A 26,882-nucleotide genomic window follows, 5' to 3' on the forward strand; every position below is an offset into this window, starting at 1 on the left:
GAAGCAAACCTGAGCCCTCTGCAAGAGCTGGAAGTGCTCTTAACCACCGAGCTTTCTCTCTAGCCACAAGATAAAGTGATTATTATGAGAACATCCGTGCACTTCAATAGTGGAGCCTTGATATGTTTATAGAGTACATGTTGATGTTAAAAATGAAGGGTTAGTCCCATTAGTGCCTACAGGAATTTCTCTGAAATGGGTTGTGGTGATTGGTTGAATTTTTGAGGGCTTAGTTTCCATCTTGCTTAACCCTGTGGTGAAACCCGAATGATGCAGGCACCATGGCTTGGCCACAGACACGTAGCTAACAGATGGAGGTGAGCTGATAGTGCATTATTGGACCAGCCTTGTTGCTGCTCTTTCCACAACTGATACTTTTTCACCTCTGCAGACCTGTCCATTTCTCATTTCCTTATTGATAGCCCAGACCAGGGCTTATTACTCTCTTCTCGCTTACTTTATAGCTTTGAGAATTTTTACACGCCCTCAGGTATGTACATATGTAAAATAGGTGGTGTACAAATCAAATATTTACTAGTAACTCAAATTTATTTTAAAACAGTTTTCTGGCATACATGCAAAATTATCACTTGTTTAAGATAAACATAAACATATACTAACAAGATAGGTATCTCTGCTCATCTAACACAGTACAACCCAAGGACATTCTAATGTTACCCATGAGCTGGGAATAAAGTAGCAACAAGTCCTTGTTGTCTGTAATTGCATGTCCGTATGTATGATCAGAAATCTTTACATGTGCGGTAAAAGCAGTGTAGGTCATAACAGAGTAACATCAGATTCCCCGCCCCCTGCCCTTCCTTGACCTCTCCCCCTGCCCTCTTTTCTCTTCCTCCACCCAGCACAAGGTGTCCGTACTGTGTGTTTGGACCAAGGCTGCAGTCACATCATCACCATGGGTGAGCACTACCAGGATTCATTTATGTTTAATTTGGAATTCATTCTTATTCAGTGCACTTTCAGAAACCTTTTACTGCTACCATCTGTTTTCAACCCCACATTTAGTTGTACAACTTCAGACAGAGTGAGAACCCATGGTTAGAAACGCTTTGGGCTAGGACACTTCTGATGGAGCATTTAGTGGGAACCTCGAACGAGTCCTTAAAATGCTAGGTCAGATGTGATGTCTGGGGACCACTTGGCTTCTCTGCTGAACCATCTATCAGACCCTCAGGAATAACTACTCAGAACTCCTAATTTATTGTAAATACCTTGTGATAGCCATTGCTAATTCAGCTTCCTACCTCATTAGTTGCCCACATAGACACCTGGAGCTTTCCTTATAACTCAAGGCAAAGGCGTACGGATGAGGCTGAGGGTGATCAAACCTGCAGGCAGCATGGGATCCTGGATCTCAATACAGAACAAATTTTGTCTTCTTTCATACCTGATTCATGACATACTTTTATTTTTCACTGTTCATCCAGATAAACTGAAGCTAAGGTCCAGTGTTAGCAAAGCATATAGAGATCTGGCACTAACACCCAAATGCAAGGAAAACTCCAAACCAGTGAAGGTGAGGTCACTGATATGAAAGCTTTTCCTTAAACCTGCCCACTCAACCTTCGAACTCTGGGCGACTTGAAGCTCAAAAAGATGCCTGATAGAACTGTAAATCACTTGTTCCGAACTGATTAAACTTGAATGCTGCAGAGTAACATTCAGTTTCTTATTTAAGGGTGTACGTGTGTGCATATGCCTTTCCTTTTTTGCTAGTTACCTGATTATTTAAGTAAAACTCTCATATGACTTTTTGTGTGTAATTTCAAGGTATTCTGAGATAGTTTAACTTTAAGATCTTTGTTGGTTTTTTGTTTTTTTAATAATCACCATGAAACTCTGTTTCAATAAATACTTTGAGTCTACATGTTTGCTACAGAAGGTGGCAGGAATTTGGCTTGATTTTCACCAAGGTGAGGCTCTGAGTGAGGGAGGGATATCAGGGTAAGAATGGACAAAGCCTTGGGACTTACTCTACTTGATGGAATCTACTTCCCACATTGACTCTAATGGCCACTCTTTCTGTGCACTATGTGTAAGGTTACCTACCTGTCAGGCCGAGGAATCAGGGAAACAGTAATTTCCCTAACACAGAATAGCACCTTTACTGTTTTATAGTTTTATGCAGCACTTCGTTAAAGAAGTACAGCAAATTTCTTTGTGTTGTAATATATAAACTGTTGGGTTTTAATGCTCATTTTGGGCATAGCTGTGGTAACTTTAATAATAGTCGTTTTATATTTTTTTTCTAAAATATATAATCATTATTAAACATTCTTGTAAATAGAGTAAAATGCTAATGAATAGATACTAATAAGTGCCTAAGAAATTATTGGCTTGCTTAAATGTTAGACTAACACAGCTATAAATATTGTTAAATTTGTTTAAAATGGGATTTAATAAGATTGGTTTGCTTTTTAGACACTACCTTCTGAATAGTTTATTTTAACATCATAAATACACTGATCTTAATAAAACTCTAATTGCTACTCACATGAGTTTGGTGAAGGATAAACTTGAAAAGAGAAAACTATTTTGTATAGGAAATAAACATGAGTCACAAGGGTGCTAAAAGAAGCCTAGTTAGGTTGTGGAAAAGATGAGAATCAAATGGAAATTCACACCTCTGTAAAAAAAAAAAAAAGTTCCTCTATTAAATGCTGGTATGTTCAAACAGGCCTTATTGTTTAGAGCTGTAGAATATCCTATGTAAATGTACAGTATAAATATGTAAATATTTTACTTTGATGGCTCTTTGTGACTGATACTCTGTTTGGAAATGATAAGCCACCATAAGCACTTTTGTCAAATAATCCTCTCATGTTGTTCCCCAGATCTGCTCCCAAAGTATGGAATGTGTTAGAAGGTGAAATTAAAATAATGCTTGTGTTGAAATAAACAGCCTGAACAGACACATTATGCTTATTTGTTGTTGTTTTTGTTTTGTATTTGCACTTCTGGAGATGGAACCTACACGCTAGGCAAGCACTGCACCACTAAGCCACAGACTCAACCCCAAATTTACTGTTAGTCTTGGTTTTGTTTCCTACCCTCAGGTTATTTTTTAAATTTCTCAATGTGTATGAGTGTTTTGCCTGCCTGGTGTCTACAGAGGCCAGAAGAGGGCATCAGATCCCCTAGATCGATGGTTGTGAGCTGCCATGTGGATGCTGAGAGCCAAGCCTGGGTCCTTTGGGAGAGCAGACAGTGAGTGCTCTTAACTACTAAGCCATCTCTCCAGTCCTTTAATAAAAGATGATTTTTTTTTGAGTGTGAAATTTTCCAAGAAAACACTAAGATACTGGGGGAAATGTGCCTAATCTTTCTGGCAGCTATTTGGGAGAGATATGCCAAGAAGATTACTTAAAAATCAAAACAAAAAGTGTGGCTTGCTTCTTTCTTTCATACACACCCGAAGTAGCCAGCCAGCTTTGAGATACAAATTTAATTTTTTGTTAGATTTATTCATTTTATGCGTGAGTGCTTTTCCTAGACATATGTTTATGTACCATATGTATGCCTAGTGCCCGCCAAGGTCAGAAGAGGGAGGCAGCTCCACTGGAACTGTGGTTTCAGATGATTGTAAGCTGCCATGTGGATGCTGGGAATCAAACCTGTGTCCTGGGCAAGAACAAGTGCTCTTAACCACTGAGTTATCTCTCTGGCCCTGACATTCATTTTTAATTACTGCTAAGTAAATTAATCAAAAGATTTCTTGTTAATCCCTCTAGTCTATCTCCAGTATTAATTGTAACAATCCTTTCTGGAAAAACCTAATGCCCTTTCTTTATCAACACATATACACACATGTATACATATGCAGAGATATATAAATACACATGTATAATTGTGAGTATACATTTAGGTAGAACTATATATCCATGGGTATGCAGATTTGGAGAGGTGTAAATATAATAAATGAATACTTTAAAATATTTGCTATTCAGAAGAATATTTAATGTTGCTTCCTTTTTTAAAAAAAATGGCAATTTTACTTGATTCAATGAAACTTCATTAGTGTTGATTGGTTGACTGGAGTGATAGGAATCAATTGCTTGATGGTTTCCCCTCAAACAGGTGTTATTTCAAGTATTATATAATTTCTTAGGCCATATTTCACAATTACCCAGATAACTCCCAGCTCACTTCTCTGGGAAAAGAAAAACTGAAGTCCAGTTTTGGCAGACTGAAAAAATTTGTGTTCTACATAGGCTTTTGGGTTTGTTTTGTATGTGTGTGGGGTGGAGGGGACCGTGTGTGTGTGTGTGTGTGTGTGTGTGTGTGTGTGTGTGTGTGTGTGTGTATTTAAATGCTAACTGGAGCAGAACAGGCATTCCATCAAAGCATTCAAACAACTCCAGGGGGAAAAAAAACAATCAGTGAAGTCACACCAAGTTAAGCTACACTGTAGCCCTACAGTTCACAGGTGACTTATTACTAGTTCCTGATGCTGCTTCTAAACTACAGTGTGCTATCTATAATCTGCAGTGGAGGACGCCAGGCTAGCCCAAGTCCTGGGCACTGTGCCCTAACCTACGGTTGGTAATTAGGCAGTGACCTGGCCCATGCTCAGTATGCTCAGGCACCCAATCAAAGCCTGGGAAAGGCGGAGGGCCATTCAGGTCCTGGTTCTGGAACACTCTGGATTGAGATCTATCTGAAGGGGTCAAAAGCCCTATGTCCATTCTGCAGGATGAGTTCCTCCAAATTTCTCAATCTGGAGAAAACATTTGCTAGGAGTTTAATGCAAAAAGAAGGAAAAATAATTGGCTAAAATGAGCAAGCTGGGAGTGGAAGGGGAGAATGTTCCTAGTCCCTGAGACTGAGCAGTAGAGACGATGCAGATTATCCATCCTACCTTTCCAAAATGGGCAGGGAGAGAAGGTGCCTGGCTCTGAGAAGCCTGTCCACACAGCTCAAGGCAAGGCCCAGACCCTGCCTTCTGGTGCCCCCAAATCAACGGATATTCAGAAAACACTTTTTGAAAGAGGAAAGGAACCACACTCTAGAGACTCCATTGAGGGAGATGGCCAAGCACAAAATAAATGACAGGCCAGCCTCTGTGTGAACCAAAACCAAAGTACTTAACAGGGAAGCCATTCCTCTTGCTCCATGTGTGGCCCGGGGAACCAAACCTGGGCCTTGTACATGCCAGACACTTACTGCACCACTAAGCCACATCCCAAACCTGAATCTGTAACATTTTTCTTTTTGTTTTTCATTCTTTCTCCCCCCCCCCCCCCAATTTGGTTTTTTGAGACAGGGTTTCTCTGTATTGATTTGGGGCCTGTTCTGGAACTCGCTCTGTAGACCAGGCTGGCCTTGAACTCACAGATATCCGCCTGCCACTGCCTCAGTGCTGGGATTAAAGGTGTGTGCCACCAATGCCCTGCTAGTATGTAACATTTAAAACTGGTTTTTGTTGTTGTTGTTGTTTTGTTTTGTATTTTTCAGGCTGGGCTGGTAGTGCCCACCTTTAACCACCACACTTGGGAGACAGAGGCAGGCGAATGGCAGTGATTAAGAGGCCAGGCGATCTATATAGATCCCAGGCCAGCAGGAGCTATATAGTGAGACCCCGCCTCAATCAATCAATTAATTAAAAGCAGGTTTCTCCACAAGGTAAGAAGGCTTGCACACCTTACTGGAGAAGGGTTGGGGAGGAAGGATTGTCATCTGTTCAAAACTAGCCTGGGCTACGGAGACTCCTTCTCAAAAGGAAAAACAAAGTAAAATAAAAAATAAGTGAAAACGGTAACAACAACAAAACGGCCTTTCTCCAAACTCCTAACAAACTCAAACAACTAGTGGAGGGCTGTAGAGCCAGGGGCCTGGGCATGGTGCATGGCGACACCCTGTCGGTGCCGGGATGCGTGCAGGGCCCGCGCGGGGCGGCTCTAGGCATTGGCCCGCCCCCGAGTGTCCCCTCGAGCCCGGCGCTCCGGCCCCTCCCCGGCCAGCGGAGCTGAGAGCCGGCGACCATGCACCGCGTCCCACGGGCCCCGCTGCTGCTGCAGCAGCTCGCCCTGCTGGTGGCCGCGGGGGCCGGGGCGCGAGTGAGCGCACCGCGGAGCCTGGCGTGGGGCCCCGGCCTGCAGGCCTCCGCGGTCCTGCCGGTGCGCTACTTCTTCCTGCAGGCGGTGGACTCGGACGGCCGGAACCTCACTAGCTCGCCGCCAGGTCAGTGCCGGTCCCGGTCCAGTCCCCTTGAGTCCCTATCTCCACACAGCCACATCCCCACTGTGGGTGTCGCCCTCTCTCCCCTCCCAGGAGCTCCCTTCCTTCCTCCCTGAAACCCTTGAGGGCGGGAGACGCCACCTAGGTCGGTTGGGGTGATGTTTGACTCCAAGGGCCAGGCCACATGTTCCGCGCAATGACTGATGTTGGGGTAAATGGCGCCCGTGGTGTCCTATGAGGTGCGGTGGTGCAATCACGTGGTACAGACGGTCCTTCCTGGCCGGTCGGGAGTGCCTTCCTCCCTGATTTGTACCCACTCCTCACTTGTGCGCTCCTAGGCCTGCAGTGCAGGTCCTTCTTGCACGCAGACTTCCCTTTTCTTCCTGCTTTTGATGTATTAAATGCAGACCACAGAAATCAAAGAAACTAAGTAGAAACGGGGCTAGAGGCGGCCTGTCCTGAGTCTCTGCAGGGTTCTCTTCCCACATCTGGGGGTTTCGAGTTGTTGCCAGTCAGGATTTGCTAATTTGTGTCTAAATTTAAGGCTGCTTCTAAGTGGCGTCCTGTTTTGCCAGCGAAGATCAAATGATCCAGGGCCTACCTCCTCCACAGTACAAATGGGAACTTCATGATCTTGGAGGTCACTGTGTGTTTGGTAATCCTGGAGTAAAAACATGGTAATGTCTGTCTATCAGAAAGCTAAGACTCTACCGAGAAAATAGATAAGCAACTGACCTATCAGGGCGCATCATAGTTACTACGCAGCGTGGTGTAAACATTGAGAACAGGAGGCAGGCCCAGGGATGTCTGGGAAGCTTTCAAGAATAGGGGTTTGGAGGCTGAGGGTTTTCTGGGCAGGCTTGCGGATGTGTAAGAGCAGAGTGTGAGGACCAGTTGTTCAGAACAGGAGCCTGTGGGGCATGTTTTGGATTCAAACGGTGACATAGCATCACTCCCAGTTTGAAATAAATAAATGAACCTAAACATGCACTTTCATGGTTACAGCAAGAGAGTAAGGACTTTCCCCCCTAATTCCTTTTTGCATTCATTTTCTCAAATAAAAATTTCTGCAAAGATTATATCTTATTTATATTTATATGGGTGTGTGAGTGTGCTTGTATATGCCACTTGTGTGCAGGTGCGCATATAGACCAGAAGAGGGCCTTGGATCTGCCCTAGCTGGAGTTCGAGGCACTTGTGAGCTGCCTAATAGCGTTGCTGGGAACTGAACGTGTGTCCTCTAGAAGAGTAGGAAGTGCTCTTAACCACTGAGCCATCATCTCTCTAGTCCCAATAGATCATAATGTTTTTACAGTGAGGGGGAAAAACCCTCTTAATATGATTGCAGTGCATGAGTGGGTCCTGGAGTGCGTCCATCGCAGGAAGTCAGACAGATTTGGAGGATTACGTAGTCCTAGGGTATAACACTTTGGTCTTCTGGGAAACTCTAGTTGCTAATGTAAAATCAGTGCTTTCCCTTTAACTATCGGGAGCTTTAATAACCTTCCTAAACAGTCCTGGCAAGTGAGTTCCCCATTGCTAATAAACTTCTTGAAGCACTTAAAGTACATGTTTCTAATGGTTTTATACTTTTTCATTTATTTATTTATTTATTTTGAATCAGAGTCTCATTATGTAGACCAGACTGGCCTTCAACTAGCAGATGCCACCTGCCTCTTCCTCCAGAGTGTTGAATTAAAGGTGTATGCCACCCCAGCTTTTCAGTCTACTGTCTCACTCTCACACATTAATATTTTTATTTTTAAAAATGTTTTCATTTTATGTGTATGGGTGTTTTGCCTGAATGTATGTATGTCTATCTTGTGCATGCCTTAGAGGCCAGAAGAGGGTGTCACATCCCCTGGCATTGGAGTTACAGCCAGTTGTGAGCCACCATGTGGGTGCTGGGACTTGAACCTGGGTCCTCTGGAATAGAAGCTAGTGTTTTCAGCTGCTGAGCCGTCTCTCCTGCCCCTTGGGTTGCCTTTCTGATGGCAAGCTAGAATAAACACAAAGCATTTACAAATTCAATTTCAGTTTAAAAAGAGAAATTTTCAGACTCTCTTGAGCTCAGGGGATGCTGTAGAAGAGGAAGTGGGAAATATGTAAGAGCCAGAAGAGAAAGTGATGGGCTTTGAAATGCCACCCTCTACTCCAGTGGTTCTCAACCTTCCTAACACTGTGACCCTTTGATGCAGTTCTTCATGCGGTGGTGACCCCCAACCACAAAATTATTTTCATTGCTACTTCATAACTGTAATTTTGCTACTGTTACAAATCATAATGTAATATCTGCTGTGCAGATGGTCTTAGGTGACTCCAAAGGGGTCACGAACCACAGGTTGAAAACCGCTGCTCTAGACTGAGCCTTTGAAATTATAAACTCAAAACTGTGATTACTACACTAGGCCCATACAGGACTGGTCCTATTAACAATCAGTCACAGAATGGGGGGGGGCAGGGTTTATGGGGTCTGTCCCTCACTTCCAAACTACTATTAGGTCCTGGGAGAGGGAGAGTCATCTTCAGTTGTGCACCTGCTGCGTACCCGATCCTGAACCCACCAGGCTCCAATGAATAGCTGCAACTCCGTAGTCACACAGACAGCCCTAGTTAGACTCAGTGAGTCACAAAACAAAATAAATAGCTATGAATATCAGAAAGAGATTTGTATAAAGGGGGAGGGATAAACAAGGGTGGGAAGGGGATTGGAGAGGGCGGAGGGTGAGAGTGGTCAGTATGTATTATACCATATTAAATTGTTAAAGAACAAATTTAATAAAAACAGGACACTCTCAGAAATGGGGGTTGTGCTGGGCATTGGTGGTGCACGCCTTTAGTCCCAGCACTCGGGAGGCAGAGGCAGGTGGAGTTCTGTGAGTGCAAGGCCATCCTGGTCGTCAGAGCTAGTTCCAGGACAGGCTCCAAAGCAATACAGAGAAACCCTGTCTCAAAAAACAAAACCAAAATAATTAAAAAAAAAAAAAAAAGTGTGTGTGTGGGGTGGTTCTAGTCTCTTAAATGGCATTAAATAACGTGTGTGTGTTTTACAGAGAGAAAGTTGCCACAGGGCCATCAACTTTAGAGTGTGGAGTGTTAACTGCCTAAGCTTGAATGGTATTCAGAGGAGAAAAGACCAAGTAGGCAGAATGTTACTTTCTTCAATGAATTAATTTTTTATTCACTGTTGTTAATGAATAGTTATTGACTCCCATGTTAAGTCAGATCCTTGGCCTCAAGGACCTTCCAAGCTGAACTGAACATGGTTTACCATGAACACTGCAAGGCAAAGGAGCTTCTGTACCAAGATCCCTGTCTAACCTTTGAGACATAGTAATCAGGAAATGCTTATGCTATTTGTATTTATTTTGCTTCCAGGTCAAATGCAATTCAAAGTAGTGGTGAAATCCCTTTCACCTAAGGAGTCAGTCCGAATATATGTCCCTAAACCTTTGGATAGGAATGATGGAACGTTTTTGGTGAGATACAGGATGCACGAGACTGCTCACGCAGGCCTCATGGTAGAGGTCCTTTATGGTAGTGAGCACGTGGCCCAGTCTCCCTATATTTTGAAAGGTAAGTGTTAGTCATCACCTGAACCTAGACTTATGTGGGACACATGCTTTTCAGGATGGCTTGTGATGACCCTGCAGTCAAGTGCAACAGAGTAAGCATTGTTTATGTGCTCCTTGAGGCTCTCTCTCTCTCTCTCTCTATTGAAAAATTGTCGTTTTCTGGGTTTAGAGAGCACTGGTTGCACTTGCAGAGGACCCAAAGCCACACGGTAGCTCACAGTCATCTGTAATCCACTTCCAGGGGACCCAGTGTCCTCTTCTGACCTCTGCAGGTACCAGACATGAATGCAGTACATGTACATTCATGTAGACAAAACACTCACACACCTAAAGTAAATCTTTTAAAACAATACTTTTCTGTTTCATTTTGTATGGTCCCTATTGCTGTGTCTTTAAATTTTTTTCCTGCAATGCCAAGTTGCCACTAATCCCCTACAGTGTACTTTTTGTATCTTGATGCCATTTTTAATTCCCCTAAGCTTTATCCTGGGACGTGGCAGTTACTGGACATAACTTAATCCTTTAAGGTTTTATGGTTTGTTAGATGGAATTGCACCATGCTTAATCGAGGGCTAGCTATTCTCAAGGACTGAGACATGCATTCCCCAAGTCCCAAGAATGAGGAGGCTTTGCAGCCTGGCTGGTGCGGAGTGGGTACACTGTCTACCTGCAGTGTTCTGGATGGCTCTTCCCTGTGTTAGGTAGTTTCATCTCACAGATGCCCTGATCCAGGCTGGGGTGTTTACTCATGAACAAAGTCCTGCCTGCTTCCTGGCTTTTCCATGTTTAGGTCTCACCCTTCACATACTCTCTTCCCCGGCCCAGTTTCCCTGTTTTCTCTGCACTCTCAGCCTTCCTCAGCTCAGTGAGACTGCTCAGCTCAGCCATGCCCTCTTCCCTCTTCCTGTGCTACATACAGTTAAGCAGCAAGTTGTGTGACCTTGCTGGTGTCCATCTTTCAGACTCACAGTCCTTCATCGCCTCATGTCCGTAGTCTGAAAACTGTGAGTGCATAAGTTATGCCAGGTTTTGTTCACCAGTTTCAAGTAAAAGGATAAGTCAGTGCCTTTTATTGGTCTTGGTCTGAAGTAGAAATCTTAAAAAAAAAAAAAAAAAAAATCAGGCTTAATGATGTAATACCAGCACTTCCGAGGTAGCAGCAGGTGTTAAGGTCAACCTGGGCTACATGAGACTGTTCCCAAAGATCATAAATAAATCCTCAGGAAAATTTAATTTCATATTAAATGTGGATATGTCCTGAAATTATATGTTAGGTTTGTATACATTGTTTTCTAAATGTGTCTTCCAGAAAGTCCTATGCATTCAGCTACTCCCTTAGAATTACACTGATAGACCCTTTTGGGTTACTCTCTTTCTCAAGAGACATGCCAACTGAGGCAGCATTAAAGGCTTTGAGGGAAAGGTCCTGCATTTTCTTAAAAACTCACTGTTTCTACATTGGAATGTCTGAAAATCAGGAAGCTCTCCTTTTGCATGCTAAAATGAAGCCACTGTATATTAATTACTTATACCTCACTAGAAGCAAATGTGTCGCCCAAGTGACTAGAGTGTTCTCCTTTGAGGGGACAGAGTGAGACTGACGTAAGCACTGTACTACTCAATTGTCTAAGATAGTTTTGCCTCTGTCAGTAGTTTTCAGATTCGCCACACTGTTGCCCAGGGTGGAATTGAGTGTGTGTGTGTCACCTCCCCAGGACCCGTGTACCATGAGTACTGTGACTGCCCAGAAGAGGATCCTCAGGCCTGGCAGGAAACCCTGTCCTGTCCAGGCACCGAACCACAGATCGAGCAAGATTTTACCTCCTTCCCCAGCATCGATCTCCACCAGATGCTGAAGGAAGTCCCCAAAAGATTTGGGGATGAGCGTGGCGCTGTTGTTCATTACACAATTGTCAATAACCACATCCACCGGAGATCTTTGGGGAAATACACAGACTTCAAAATGTTCTCTGATGAAATTTTGCTGTCACTGGCAAGGAAGGTATGAAAATGAATGAACAGATTCCAAAAATAGTATTATTTAATTTTGTTGTTGTTGTTGCTACAGTGATATACTTAGAACTATAAAGACCAGTGAGAGTGGATTTCAGGACTCAGAAATGAGGCATGGAATGGATGTACGTCTTTGTAGATGCCTCTATCTTGTAACATTTAAGTTAAAATGGGCTTGGTGGCTCTTGCCTGTGATCCTGGACTCGGGCCCATGAGACTTCAGTACGAGCTAGAGTAAGAGAGTGAGGCTCTGCATGCCGGGCCAGAACATAGCTCTTGTTCCACAGTCTAAAGGTTCTGGTGAGGTCAGTGGTGACATTTGTGTGGCATGTAGAGATCTGAGCAGTTGTACAGACAGTAGGTTCAAGTTGAGGGAGGTGGGGAGTCAGAGTGTCTAGGAAGGAAGCTGATGCAGCATTCCAAGCAAGAGGACCTCAACAGAGCTCGGATCAGTCGTAGACATGGAAGTAAATGGGTTGGAAGATTCTAGAGGCAAAGGTGGAAGAGGACATGGTGAAGGGAGGTGTGGTGAGGGAAGGCTTGGGTCTGACTGCAGACTGTCGTATAGGCAGCTGGTGAGCGGTCGCAGAGCCGCACATTCACACTTCTCTATCTGCCCACTTCTGTGACATTACATTTTAATGCCACCTCTGGGGAAAGGTGGCCAACTCCCGGTTAAGTGAGTTTCTTTGTACTACCCTCAGCCAGAGACTTTCTTCTCCCTTACCCCAGTGTTTTCAGTGGTCTTCTCTGTCGGGACTAAGAGTACAGTGGGGACTTTAGGACCTGAGTCTAATCCTCAGAACCCTTGTGACCAGTTGTGATAACATGTGCTTGTAATCCCAGTGCTGAGGAAGCAGGTTGATCCCCAAGGCTCAGAGGCCAGCCAGCTTCACCACCGTGGAAAGGTCCGGGCCAGTGAGAGACCATGTCTCAAAATAAAACCCACAAAACCCAAAAGCAAACAAAAAACCAAGGAGATAGCTCTCGAGGAAAAACTCCAAAGATTGACCCCTGTTCTCCACACATCTACATGCATACACAAGACACTGGGGCATTTGGTGCCTCTCAGCACTAACGTTTGTGCTTTTATTCTCATAGGTTGCCCTCCCAGATTTAGAATTTTATATTAACCTGGGAGATTGGCCCTTAGAGCATCGAAAAGTCAATGACACTCCTGGCCCTATACCTATCATTTCCTGGTGCGGCTCCTTGGATTCAAGAGACATTATCCTTCCAACATATGATGTCACCCACTCAACACTTGAAGCAATGAGGGGTGTTACAAATGATCTCCTCTCTGTTCAGGGAAATACAGGTAAGCTGAGGCTAATTCTCTAGGGGGAAATGTTAAGGGTAAAAAAGGTGAAAGGAATGTTTACTCAGAAAGAATAGATGTATATGCTTAATCCTCTTACTTTCTAACCATGTGCAAGGGCCCGAGCTCCATTCCCAGCACAGCAAAGCGGGAGGAAGACACCTTAAAGCCAAAAGAGAATATTTAGGATCCTAATTTCAAAATTAAAAGCACATAGTTTGGAAAAATAACACCCAAACCTACATTCACAGACTCTCCTTTGAGTTTAGTCATTTGTAGATGTCTTTTCAAGTCTGTATTTGGTTATACTTATATGAAATTAAAGCAAAACGTTAAAGGTATTTAAATAGTATGTATGTATATTTGGTAAACTTGTCACTTAATTCTGACTGCATTGCTTTTTATTCCTGGATGAAATGAGGGCAAATTCAGAAAGTTGTGAGAGGATGGTGATCGTGGTATAATTGGGACATTATGAATGCATCCTCCAGTTCCTCATCGGGGATCCTCTCATTTCATTTTTCTGCACTTCATTAGTTTTTCAAATCACAATCCTTTTTCTCTTTTTATGACTCCTTTATGATAAAATACCCCTTTTCGGATACTCATTGGGCTGCAAAGAACTTGGTTGGCTTTGTCCTTTTCTTTGCTTTATTGTCACTTGGGAGACAAGATCAGAGATTTGTGCAAAGTATCTAAAGATATCATGAAGAGAAAAGATAAGTGAAAGTAAAATGAAAACCATATGAAATTAAAGTTGGCCTATTCTCAGTTTGAGAACAGTGAGTTTCTGAGTATTTCTGTGTCTTATGATTGTCCCTGAGGCAGTGATGGGCATTTAGCTAACATCTTTATTTAGAATAATAAGATGTCTTGTCAGAGATTGAAATTAGTTCTTCAAAAATATTTCCCTTTCTTTAAAAAAGAAGATATAAATAAAGAGAGAGCTGGCCATAGTGGCTCATGCCTGTAATCGTAGCACTTGGAAGCCTGATGTAGCGAGTGTCGTTAGTGAGAGATCACAGATCATCTGGGTTATATAGCAAGTAGCAAACCAGCCAGGGATATATAACAAGATCCTGTCTCAAACTCTCTATATACCTATGTGAAAGCAGTGTAATGTATATTACACTTAACAACATAAACGAAAAACATTTCCCCTCTATTCAAAGTCATGAGTAGCTGAATTGGAGATATAGCCAAGTGGGTAAGAGCACCCACTGCTCTTCCGGAGGACCCAGGTTCAAGTCCTTGCACCTGCTTGGTGCACAACCATCTGTAACTCCTCTGGGCTCTGTGGGCACTTCATGCACACATGCACAGATGTACATGAAATACATATGAACATAAAATAAAAAAAGGGAGAAATATGAACTAAAATCTGTTGAGGTTGCTTAATTATGCAGTTTTCTGCTTACCTCATATAAAAACGAAAGCCTAACTCCTGTGTGATTGTGAAACGTGAAAGATGGAAGCAGCTATGGGCCTGGGAGTGAGACAAAGCACAGGCCCTCTGTTTTCTTTGAGCTTAGTCTGATAATGTAAGGGCTACTTCCTCATGTTGAACACAGTGGACAGTAGTGCCCAGGTGAGCTGTTGTTGGTAGGTAAATGGGAGGGGCTGGAGCAGACAGACAGACAGCTTCTGAAAGCACCTCTGGCAGACTAAGACTCAGTCCCAGGTATTTTGGAAAACGCATCTATGTTACAAAATGAGTTTGTGACGAGTATCAACATTTTAAATGACAATAGTAGGTTAAAGGGCATTGAACTGTCTTATGATTTCAGATTCTTAATCATAATTTTTTTATGGCCTCAAACTTCTAGGGCCTTCCTGGATCAATAAAACAGAGAAAGCTTTCTTCCGAGGTAGAGATAGCCGGGAGGAGAGGCTGCAGTTGGTACAGCTGTCCAAAGAAAATCCACAGCTGCTAGATGCAGGAATTACAGGATATTTCTTTTTCCAAGAGAAAGAAAAAGAGCTTGGAAAAGCCAAGTTGATGGGTTTCTTTGATTTCTTTAAGGTATGAGTCTTCCTGTGGCTATGAAGTGATAAAATGTGTTCAAAGTCTACAAACAGGTCATTCAAGCAGGTTGCCTCGGTTTGCAGCTAATGTCACTGTCACATTTTCCTGTCTGACCGAGGGGGGTCACAGAACTCAGACGGTTTTTCTCAGTTAATTTTGTTTACCAAGTAACCTAGCATATATTTAATGCTTAATGTGAAAGCTAACATGAAGCTTGTATGTATTTATTGTGGCTTTTCCCTTTGACTTAATAAGCTGTAAAGATAAGTGTCTTTTACATGAAGTGATCTCACGTATCTTTGATAAAAAGAGAACTCATTTTTATATACACAATAGGAGGTGGAACTGGGGTTTGGGTCCTTCTGGTGTTGTCCCTCATCTCTTAGTGGCCCTGGTGACCTGTGGTGCCTGTCATGTTTCTTTACTTGATGTTTATATGTGTGTGCGTGCGTGCGTGTGCGTGCGTGCGTGCGTGTGTGCGTGTGTGTGTGTGTGTGTGTGGTGTATGCATGTACATACATGTGTGTGACCCTCGTTTAGAGTGTTATCATGAAACCCTAGCCTAACTGGCTAGGAAACACATGGTATTTTTTAAAGAAATTATTAAGAGGTTAGGGTGTAGTCCAGTGCAGAGGCTTCTATTACATGTGAGAGGCATAGGTTTGGTCTCCAGCAATGGAAAATAAAAAGAGTGGGAATAGAAGCGAGAAGGAAAGGGAGTCACTGTAGCTGGGGATGGATCATCTTCATCTCAGGGGTTCTGTGATGAAAAGAACAGTGAATTTGCATTCAGAATGTGGGTTTATACATTTCTATGTATACCAGTTTTCTCACTTGTTAAAAAAAAAAAAAAAAAAAAAAAACCTAAAAACTAAATTGGATTTCATGCCTTTGATAAATGCTTTTTAAATGGAAATCAGAACGTATTAACCATATATGTCAATGAAGCAACGGCCTCTCCAGGGTGTGTGTGTGTGTGTGTGTGTGTGTGTGTGTGTGTGTGAGTGTAGACCAGAAGACAGCTCACCAAAGTTAGTTCTCTTCCTCTACCATGTGGGTCCTGGGTATTGAACTTGAATCATCATCTGGTTTGGCAGCAAAGTCCTCTACCCACTGAGCCATCTTATCTACAATGTAGGTGTTTTACGTAAGATGTAAGCTGTTTTACGTAAACTCTAGTTTATCAGCCTGCAAACTGTAAAATAGAGACAATGCCTTTTTGTTTTGTGGGTTTAGCATAAGGAATAAATGAAGTTATATGTGCATAAAAATTGATAACTAATATTACTTTTCAGAATATTAACATTTAGAACTTTGACAATAGTTTTAGGACCTGCCTTGATTACAGAAGTCTAGACTCTCTGCTTCACAGATGTAATGGGAACAGGCCCTTGTTCCTATGTCCTGAAATTTCCTACAAGGGAGCTGTTACAAGCAGTTTATTGTTTTTATACAAAGAGAAAATGAAAGACAAATGAAATGCAAACACAGACGTGGGAAAGTGGAAACCACCCCTCTGTGTGTAAGTGTAAAATGTTGATGAGAAACAGAAGCAAAGCAAACGGCTTTATGGGTTTTTTTGCTTTTAATCTCCTAGTACAAGTACCAGGTGAATGTGGACGGAACAGTGGCCGCATACAGGTATCCGTATCTCATGCTGGGGGACAGCCTGGTTCTGAAGCAGGATTCCCCATATTATGAACATTTCTATATGGCACTAAGGCCTTGGAAGCACTACGTTCCCATTAAAAGAAACCTCAGTGATCTACTAGAGAAAGTGAAATGGGCCAAGGTATGTTCCATGCAATTTTCCTTTTCTTGGGCAATATCCAAGTTATTGATATGGGAGATCTAGGTTCCATCCTGACTTAATGTATCAGAGTGAAATTAAAAAAAAAAATCAAAGGAAGTATGATTTTCTAAAAAAAAAAAAAAATTCCCTTTGGAGAGAAGGCTGTGTGGTTAAGAGCACATGCTGCTCTTCCAAAGGACCTTGGTTTCTAGCACCCATGTGGACAGTTCACACGGTGGTCTGTAACTCCAGCTCTAGGGAATCAGATGGCTTCTCCTGTCTTCTGTGGTCACTGCAGTCCATGTGCACAAACCCACGTGTACCCATAGAAAAGAGAAAGAAAGGACAGCAGAATCATTTTGTATGCCCTCTGTCAACATTATTGAAGGTTAGATTTGAAGTCTAGTGTTGTATGTAATATGGATTTTTCTAAATGATTCACTATTTTCATTTATAAATGCAAAACAAAAACATACAAAATACAAATTGCAGATTGAAAAGGCCAGAGTTGAAAGACTTTATATATTAAGAGAACATTCCAGGCAAAATCTGGTATTCCTCTTTCTCACATAGAAGAAAAAAAAATCCACAAGTCCTTATCCAACACATGCTACACAGCATCCCAAGAGCAAGTTCCCCATAATACAGGGGTTCCTTTTTTTAAGGAGTAATATCAAAAACTATTGTGGTTTATTGTGAAATTATAAAAAAATGTATTCTTCTATTATAACATTTTTTCCATTTTTTTTTTTTTAAGTTTTGAGAAGTAATATTTCACCATGGGAATGATGGATCAGAATCATTACTCTGGCTTTTCCTAAGATCCACAATTGCTAACAAATAGCTTTTCCTATGAGCAGAGTGCAAAAAAAAGAAAGAAAAAAAAAATCAAGCGTTTTCCATGACTATAATTAGAAGCATTGGTTATTTCTGGCACTACAACTGGTGAGTGCTTTTATTATAGCAGCATCATAGTCCTTTGCGGCTACAGCTTTGTAACAGAACATTTTCTCTACATATTTGAATGAAGCTTTATGAAAAACACATTTTTATTATTTTTAATTTTACACATGTGCCAGTGTAGAGGGCTGTACATGTGAGTGAAGATGCCCTCGAAGGCCAGAGGGGCCTCAGATCCCTGGAGCTAGAGCTGAGATGGGTGCTGGAGCGGAACTCAGGTCCTCTGCAAGAGCTGTATGCACACTTAACTGCTGAGCCATCTCCCCAGCACTGACGCTTTTAAAAGACATTTTAACATGGAAATTAATCCATTCTGTTCTTAGACAGAGGGCACCGCTGGCGAGGCAGATCATGGACCCAGGTCTTCTCCCTGAATAGCTAGAAAAGCACCAGAAGAGGCCAGTGAGTCCCATAGAGTCCGGGCCACACACCTATTATCTTTTCCCTTTAACAGATATTAGTAAACTATCGCGTGGCCTCCTTTGTACGTTATAGCCCATTACAGTCCACTTGTCTGTGCTGCTGATGTTCACCTCGCCTCTCGCGCGCGCTTGCACTTAGCTTTCTCTGTGGGCTGCGGCAGCAATTTTCATTCTTTCCTTTTAGGAAAATGACGAAGAAGCAAAGAAGATCGCGAAAGAAGGGCAGTTAACTGCTAGGGACCTGCTCCAGCCACCCAGACTTTTCTGTTACTATTACAGAGTACTACAGGTCTGTTCAGTGTCCAACCTGAAGGGTCGGGGTCCTTAGACCATGTGGGTGGCTTGAACACTTTGTACTATGCTTCCTGAGGGTTTGGGGGACAGCTGTGGAAAGAATGTGGGTTCAGCCGAGACTCCAGCCTGAAGGAAGGACCAGTGCTGACTCTCTGGAGCCTCTACACTTTTAATCTCTATTTTTGGAGCCCATGGAAATAGGTTAATTAGAGGCGCCACCCATTTTGTCAGTGTCCGCCCCCTGGTGGTTGATTCTTAGAGACGTTCCTTCCTTTGTGGGTGGAATAAAGGCAAGTCGTATCCCCCACCGCCACCCCCACATGCCCGTCTTGCAATCCTTACAGGGGCTCCATCCTGTGTACTAATCTAGGTTTTTTTTAATTTATTTTAATTACTTTCTAATATTGATTTTGTGAGTTTGGAGAGGCAGGGGTGGGTAGAACATAGTACCTGTGAAGGTCAGAGGACAGCTTACCCTAGTGGGTTTACTCTCCTTCCACCATGTAGGTTCCAGGATTGGACTAGGATTATAAGGGCAGGTGGCAGACACCTTTACCACTTATTAGCCCTAGCTTTAATTTTAATGGTAGGTGCTTCTACATCTAATATGTTAGTTAGGCTCCCTTAGTTATAATCCTATTTTGTTGGCATTAACCCAGTACTAGGAATACATAGCCAAGTGGACACAAAATGAAGGGAGTGAAAGCCTGGGTTCATAGGGATATTTTGCATGGGCCTCTTGGTGTGGTTATAACCCCAGCCCTCCAGGATGGATGGAAGTGGCCATCTATCTGGAGATGCTCGTCATCTTAGCTTGCTTTTATGAAGATGCAAGATAATTGTTCATTAGAATGGAGGATAAGTGCTAACCCCATTTGTTTCAGGAAGGGGCATTTGGCTTGGCATCTCTTTTCTAGAGGCAGTCCATATACACAGAAGTGTAGATTGGGGTTCCATGCTGGACTATGAGATGTTTCAGCAGCATTTATAGTAAATACAGTTAAAATGTAGCTGTGAGATTAGACTAGACCAGACCTTTGGTTTGGGTCTGAAACATCGTGATTGAAATAGAGACGTGTGGGAGGTGAGACTAGAATGAAGCATGAACTAAACCTTCCATTGCTTCCAAACATATTTCAGAAATATGCTGAGCGCCAGGCCAGCAAGCCCATGATACGTGATGGAATGGAGCTTGTTCCCCAGCCAGATGATGGCACATCCATTTGCCACTGCCACAGGAAGAGGCCGGAGAGGGAAGACCTTTAAGGAGGCCCAGCTTCTCATTCCTTCCTATGCCGGCTGCAACTTTGAGACTTGTGAAGATGCCAAAGGAGCCAGGCCTGGTGGGTCAGCCTCACACCTCTAATCAGCACTCTGGAGGTGAAGCCAGAGGATTTCTTGAGTGCAAAGCCTGCCTGAGATACATGGTGATTTTCTGGCCAGCCCAGGCTACCCAGTTGGATCTTTTCAAGAAGCCAAAACAGCCAGGCAATGGTGGTGTACACCTTTAGTCCCAGCACTCTGGAAGCAGAGGCAGGTAAATCTCTGTGAGTTCGAGGCCAGCCTGGTCTACAGAGTGAGTTCCAGAACAGCCAGAGCTACACAGAAAACCTGTCTCAAAAAACAAGCAAACAAACAAAAAGCCAAAGCAAAAAAGAAGTGCAGAGAGATGCTAAGCATGTACCCCATACTCAAGAGGCTGAGGCATAAAGATGAGTTTCAGTATTGCCAAATACCTTTGAATGCTCATTGTATTTACGGTTAAAACTGCTCACTTGAGCATCATAGTAGATAAAAAGACATATAAATCACCTGAGAATCTGTGGCTATCACATTTACTGGTTTGTTTCTATCTTTTGTTCATTTACTTTCACATTCAGTTGTGAAGGGAGAAGTGTTTGGGGGAAGGTTCTATTTCCTCCTCCCTGTGTAGTTTCTCTTCTTGCAAGCTGTGCCTGATGTTCATTGATGGCAGCCTCATGTTGGAGGCTGTGATGGGGTTAACTAAGGAACAGACTGCTGCTACTAACGATAGCATGGGGATGGTGGAGGAACACACTGCATCATTCAAATCTTTTCAGCTAAGTTTTTGCCAGGTCTTAAGACAGAATTAGGGGAAACTGTACTTTATACTGGCGAGTCACAACCCATTTGGGTTGTATACCTATTAAAGACAGCATAGCTATTAACGTAGATGGTGGCATTGTGTGGGTGTCTTTATCATCTATATACTAGGAATATAAGAAATGATGATTGTCAATGTGAGATCTTGAATTATTTTTGTCCTTCCAAAAAAAAAAAAAAAAAGTCCTCAAAAACTGCTACGCCAGCCTCAGGAAGCCTCAGCATCCTGGGATACACTAGTAAGCCCAGGACAGAGGCAGATCCTCATTCCTGGATCCGCAGGCTGTCCTCTCAGTGGGTTGCACCATTAAAATAAAGGCTTTGGCACTTGCCTCTGCCTTTTAGGGCAGGGTCGAGATCTAAGATCATAAATTCACGTCTAATTCTTCAGAGCACCATGCAGTCCATGACCGAATGCTCTCTAAAATAAGAACCCCTGGAGTCAAAGTGCTCCCAGAACTGGGGCAATCATTTGGTCATATCTGTTCTTCCAAGGACCAATAGCAACACAGGAATTTGTATTTTTAACTAGACCACAGAAACGTATCATCAAGCCAAATATCCTACCACCTATTTAAAACCTACCTGTGTAGTATGAACTATAGGACAAGCTGTCCTGAGGCCACACCCTGGTGCACCTGAGCCTGTATCTGTTGTACATAGAGAGGGGGGCTTTATAGAAATGGGTTATGGAAAGAAGGGCTGCCTCCCTCGCTGCTACCTCTGTAACCCCAGGCCCAGGAAGCAAAGTAGTTTGTTGTAAACACAATAAGTCTTTTAAGTTGATGTCGTCTGGTGATGAACATCCTAACACTTAAAGTTGAGACAAATTGGGCCGTTTCTATTGACTTGTCACATTTTGGAGCATTCCACTGGAAACGGAGTCTTCCATGTGAACCTGAAGGGGACATTTCCCAATCAAACTGTAACAAGTCTATCAAAAAATCTAGATAGTCCCCCCATCTCCCCAGCTTGATCACAGCCTTGGCAATGAGTTTTACGTGGCTTGTTGTGTTATTGGTTTGAATATATCTTCAGAGGCCATGAATTGAGAGTAAAGGAGACCATCTGGGAGGGGCTAGAAGGAGGACAGGGAGCAATGATATGAGATTTTAATTTCAACAAAAATATTTTTAATCTGACTTGTTGAGAGGGATATAAGGGTGTAAACATATAGTTGTGTGGGCCTGGAGAGATGGCTTAGTGGTTAAGAGCACTGGCTGCTCTTCCAGGGGACCCAGGTTCAATTCCCAGCACTCACAACTGTCTGTAACTCCAGTTCCCAGGGATCTTACACCTTCACACCAATGCACATAAAATAAATTAAAAAAAAAGATATAGTTGTGCTCATTTAAATAAACTGTCACCAATGCTCGTGGCTTCACTCACTGTAAGTGGCTGTCACCCATCAATAGTGAATGCATTGCCTAAACAGACACTGATGTACAGTGAATACATGTACAGAATGATGTACAGTGTAGTTCAGTGATAACACCGACAAGAGAGAAGCAGTTTTAACTATGCCGTAATGAGAGCTTTCCACAGTGTGTTCATTAAAGACCAAAGCTGCAGGACCTGGAATGTGAAAAATAATTTGCCAAAGACAAAAAGGGAATGAAAGAGTTTAAAAGACAAGCTGCCAGTGGGGGGTGGTATGGGGAGAAGGGAAATTTTTGTTTTATACCTTTTTATAATATTTAAATTGTTTTTAAACCATGGACATAAATCAAGTTGTAAACTAAAAACATCAGCATGGTAAAAGAATAAATGTATAAGAAGGAAAAGAAAATGATATTCATGTTTTCCATGATGCCATATTAAAAACCTATGTCTGCAAGTTTATCATGTGGTTTTATTATATTCTCTTTTTTAAATAAAGCAAATTTTCATAATAAAAATTGGAAACCATGTATTTTGTTTTAATAAAGATTATCACTTCCTGCTCCCTGGTATGTTTATGACAGTTAATCTAACCTGATTTTTTTTTTTAAGTTTATTTTCTAAGAGGTTTTGCTTGTCTGTATGTTAGTATCCCACATGCATGCCTGGTGCCAACAGAGGCCAAAAATGATAGGATTCCCCCAGAACTGGAGCTACACATGCTTATGAGCTGCCGTGTGAGTGCTGGGAATTGAACCTAGGTCTTCTTCAAGAGCAGCCAGTGCTCCTAACCCCTGAGCCATTTCTGCTCTAATCTCCATCTCTGTTATGTCCTCATGAATGACTGAACTAAAACTTCTGTCATGGCCATTCTGTCTGAATTCTAGTCTGCAGACATGGCATCATGCCACTTTTTAAAACTAACTTAAAGCTAACATACAAGGTAACCGGTTTTATCATGGTATTGTCCTACATACATGTCATACTCTGCTCTAATCCTCCTGCCCCTTCTGCTTCCTCCCGTGTGCTTTCTGGCTCCTCCCACGCCAATCATTAGTCATGAAAATGTCCTTCAGACTTGCCCACAGGTTAATCTGATGGAGGCATTTGCCCAGTTGAGCGTCCCTCCCCCTAGTTAATGACAAAGAGCTAAGTAGCATGGGCCTACACAGGCTTGGGTGTCTGAATGCTCAGTCCTGGGTAATGCTGCTGTCTGTGGAGGATATGGAACCTTCAGGAAGGTTCTCAATCTTCCTGACTGTGACCCTTTAATACAGTTCTTTATGTTGTGGTGACCTCCCAACCATAAAGTTACTTTTGCCACTACTTCATAACTAATTTGGCTACTTTTTGAATTGTAATGCAAATATCTGATGTGCAGGATGGTCTTAAGCGACAGCTGTTGAAAGGGTCATTTCAACCCCCAAAGGGGTCAGACCCACAGGTTGAGAAGCACTGATTTACAAGGGCAGCTTTGATAGAGGGAAAACATCACAGGGGACAGGCTTTGAAGGGTTATATAGCCTGCCCTGCTTTCTACTCAGACTGCACTGTCTGGGTAGAGTGAAACATTGCACTCAGCAGGCTAACCATAGGCCAGAACTAACTCTTTCCTCGAGTTGCTTGTTGTTCTGGCATCTGACCACAGCGAGAAGGACCAAGCTTCGGAGGAAGCGAACTCCTTAGAGAAACACGAAAGCTGTTTTCCCATTGTACCTCGCGTCATCACCCCTCTGCTATTACTGGCATTACAGCCTACAGACAGGTGACCCTGGGGTGGAAACTAAAAAACCTTCCATGAACAATTGTTCACTGTGCCAGACGTTAGCACTTGGGGGTAATTCACCAAGGAGTCCACTGTTCGAACTAGTTTGGAGTGGCATGGAGCCTTACAAAAGGAGTAGTGTTATATTTTGTGTTTACTGCCACCATAGAATTTCTGTTACTAATGGGAGCCATGGATTTGGACACCTGCTCTGGGCCCAGCCAGCCAGCTGAGCTTAGAGGATTGGTGGTAGCTAGGGCCTGACTTTATGCAAAGCTCCCTGCAGCCAATTAGCAGGCAAACAAGTTATAACAACTGACTGGGTTGCTAGGCTGTAGATAATTTGAGGCCCATTCCTGTTTCTTATAAATATGGAGGGCAGATCGCTGGTTGAAGTTCTTAGAACACCTTTCAGTCCTGATCGATTCCTGACTCCTAAACGGTTTTGTTGGGTTTTTCTGCTTGGATTGAATAAAGCCCGTAATTTTATTGTTCTAGGAAATTTAAGCAGTTTTAGCCGCATCATGAGGGTCTAAATCCTGTCCCCTGGCCCCCAGGGGCGTTAGGTAAGTTTGCCACCAGGCCTACAGTGCCTACTGTTCCCTAACCAAGTCTGGGCATGGTGAGGAACTTCAGATTCTAGTTTCTTAGATTTGTGTTTTGAATATCTGAGTTTGACTTTTTTTTGTGTGTGTGTGGAAGAGCTTGGGGGTTCATGGCTTTCTAGACAAACGTCCTACAACTGAGGTGTGATAATCCCAGACTTTGAGACATGTTTTTAAAAACCTGGACTGTGAGTGACTTAAGAGAAGTCCCAGCCTCAGCCGCCCAGTCCCCTGCCTAAAATCACACCAGCCTGCAGGGTGGGGAGGGCTCACGGGGCTCCACTGACTCATTTCCTCTCACAGAACCCTCCTTGAGCTGCATCTCCACCCAGACTGCCAAGCAGCTTTGAAAAGCTATGTTCCAGGCTGGCTGCCAGAGACACCCAGGCCATGGCTCTCAGGAAGCTGAGCCCAGCAGAGGCCCCAGCAAGTGCAGCTCTCCAAGTCCTTCAGGGTGGGCTCAGGTGAAGGAGACCTGTGAAGACGGTGTGGCTGGTGACAGACAAGCTCATTCTTCTGCTGCAAGCACTGTTGCACCAGATCCAGCCTAGGCAGTTGTGATGCGGTGCATTGTGAGTTGGTTTTTTTTTCCTTCCTCCTTCCTTCCTTCCTTCTTTCTTTGCTCCCTCCTTCCTTCCTTCCTCCCTCCTTCCTTCCTCTCTTCCTCCTTTCTTCTCTCCCTCCCTCCTTCCTTCCTCCCTCCCTCCTCTCCTTCCTCTCTTTCCTTCCTCCCTCCCTTCCTTTTTCGAGACAGGGTTTCTCTGTGTAACAGCTCTAGTTGTCCTGGAACTTGCTCTGTAGACCAGGCAGCCCTTTCCCTCACAGAGATCCTGCTGCCTCCCAAGTACTGGGATTAAAATTGCACCACCACCACCAGCATCTGTTTAAGAGCAAAGGCAACTACAATAAGGGGCTTGGTCATAAATCACAGAAGGAGCTCTGTCACAGGGAGGTGGACTTGAGCACCAAGACAGCCTGAGGTCCCTCCTAAAGTCCATTTCCTCCCTGCACAGGGCCTAGAGCTGGCCAGTGGGAGGGAGATGGATGTGGGCCTGTGCGGGAGCAGGGAGGAAGGGATGGGGTTCCCTCAGACAGGTTTCAGACATAGGATTCCTTACTTTTCCTGCAGGAGGTGGGGGTTTGGGAACCAGAATTGGGATTTTCACCCTACTGCTTCCTTTAGCCCATCTCACATCACCCCATGGGTGGGTGGGGGGTACAAACTTAGGTTCCCTATTTAGACGTGCCTTTTCTCCTGCAAGGAGTTAGTACACCCTCCCCAGGGTTCCAAGCTAACTGGGCCACCCCTAACCCCACCCCTACCCCTGTCTCCCCATCTACCTCTGCCCCTTAGCTTATTCCTGAGCCAGACTGGAAGAAGAAGAGGAAGAAGAGACTATGCTGAGTCTCACAGATGCCACCACACTGGTGGATGGTTGGGGAGAGCCTTGGGGTCTGGGGGCCCCTGGCACCACAGAACAAACGCTCTTGCTAGGCTACCACCTCAGCTGACGGGGTTGGCAGCTGTGTTTGCTGTCTCTTCATTGTTGTGCTGCTCCAACCGGGTTGTGAACCACCCCATTTTAAACATGTTTAAACAGAGGAGAAAAACTGGACTGTGTTTGCTGATAGAAATAAGGCTGGGTCCTATAGTGGGTGGCAGGGAGTGACCTGGCCAGACAGAGCTGAACTGGGTCCAGAGAAACGAGACTGGAGCTCTCAGAAAGCCCTCACTCAGTACAGGGATTACGTGGTTAAGGGATGGGTTCTGAGAAAGAATAGATGGTTTGGAACGAGGTGCGGTGCGGGTGGATGAATTAATCTTGAGAGGACTGACAGCAGCTGAGTCCTTTGGGAAGCTCTCAGAGTAAACAGGGCCATTTGGCTGTTTTTCAACTTGACAAGCAAAAACCATGTATTCTGCAGTGAAGTTTCCAGAACTTCTCCCCATCCCGTGGCGAGCTGTTTATCAAGCAAACCAAGCAAAGTGGCTAAGAAATAGCAAGCTGGGAAAGAACCTCCCTAAGAACAGAGTTGGGGATCAGAGATGTCCGGAAGACTCACTGACAGTTCTCCAGCAGACTTTCTGAGACATCACATTGACCTTTGAAACTGTCCACAGTGGGAGTATTTTCAATACCAGGAACTGTAAAAGTAAGCTTACTTGTTTCTTCAGTTTTGTTTTGGAGAGCAGCTGCCAATATCCCACAATTCTTCAGTTAACAAAATTAAATTGTCTATTAAGATGGGGATTAGAGAAATTCTAATTTGCAGTCTTGACATGGGCCTTCACCTTGGTTTAAAAGAAAAAAAATGGTTTTTTCTTCAGTTTTTTTGAGACAGGGTTTCTCTGTGTAGCTTTGTAGACCAGGTTGGCCTTGAACTCACAGAGATTTGCCTGCCTCTGCCT

The 26,882-nt window shown here is 43.5% G+C and overlaps 1 protein-coding gene across 1 annotated transcript; it reads left to right on the top strand.

Moving 5' to 3' along the window:
- Positions 1–5,959: 5,959 nt before the first annotated feature.
- On the top strand, positions 5,960–22,667 carry Poglut3 (protein O-glucosyltransferase 3). Its single transcript, XM_051197471.1, has 8 exons — positions 5,960–6,201; positions 9,577–9,774; positions 11,489–11,775; positions 12,888–13,104; positions 14,931–15,127; positions 16,728–16,922; positions 18,489–18,593; positions 19,739–22,667. Exons 1-8 carry the CDS (start codon positions 6,003–6,005, stop codon positions 19,862–19,864), a joined length of 1,524 nt encoding a protein of 507 aa, XP_051053428.1. The 5' UTR covers positions 5,960–6,002; the 3' UTR covers positions 19,865–22,667.
- Positions 22,668–26,882: the final 4,215 nt, after the last annotated feature.

The sequence above is a fragment of the Phodopus roborovskii genome, unplaced genomic scaffold, assembly GCF_943737965.1.
Source record: "Phodopus roborovskii unplaced genomic scaffold, PHOROB, whole genome shotgun sequence".
Lineage (NCBI taxonomy): Eukaryota > Metazoa > Chordata > Mammalia > Rodentia > Cricetidae > Phodopus > Phodopus roborovskii.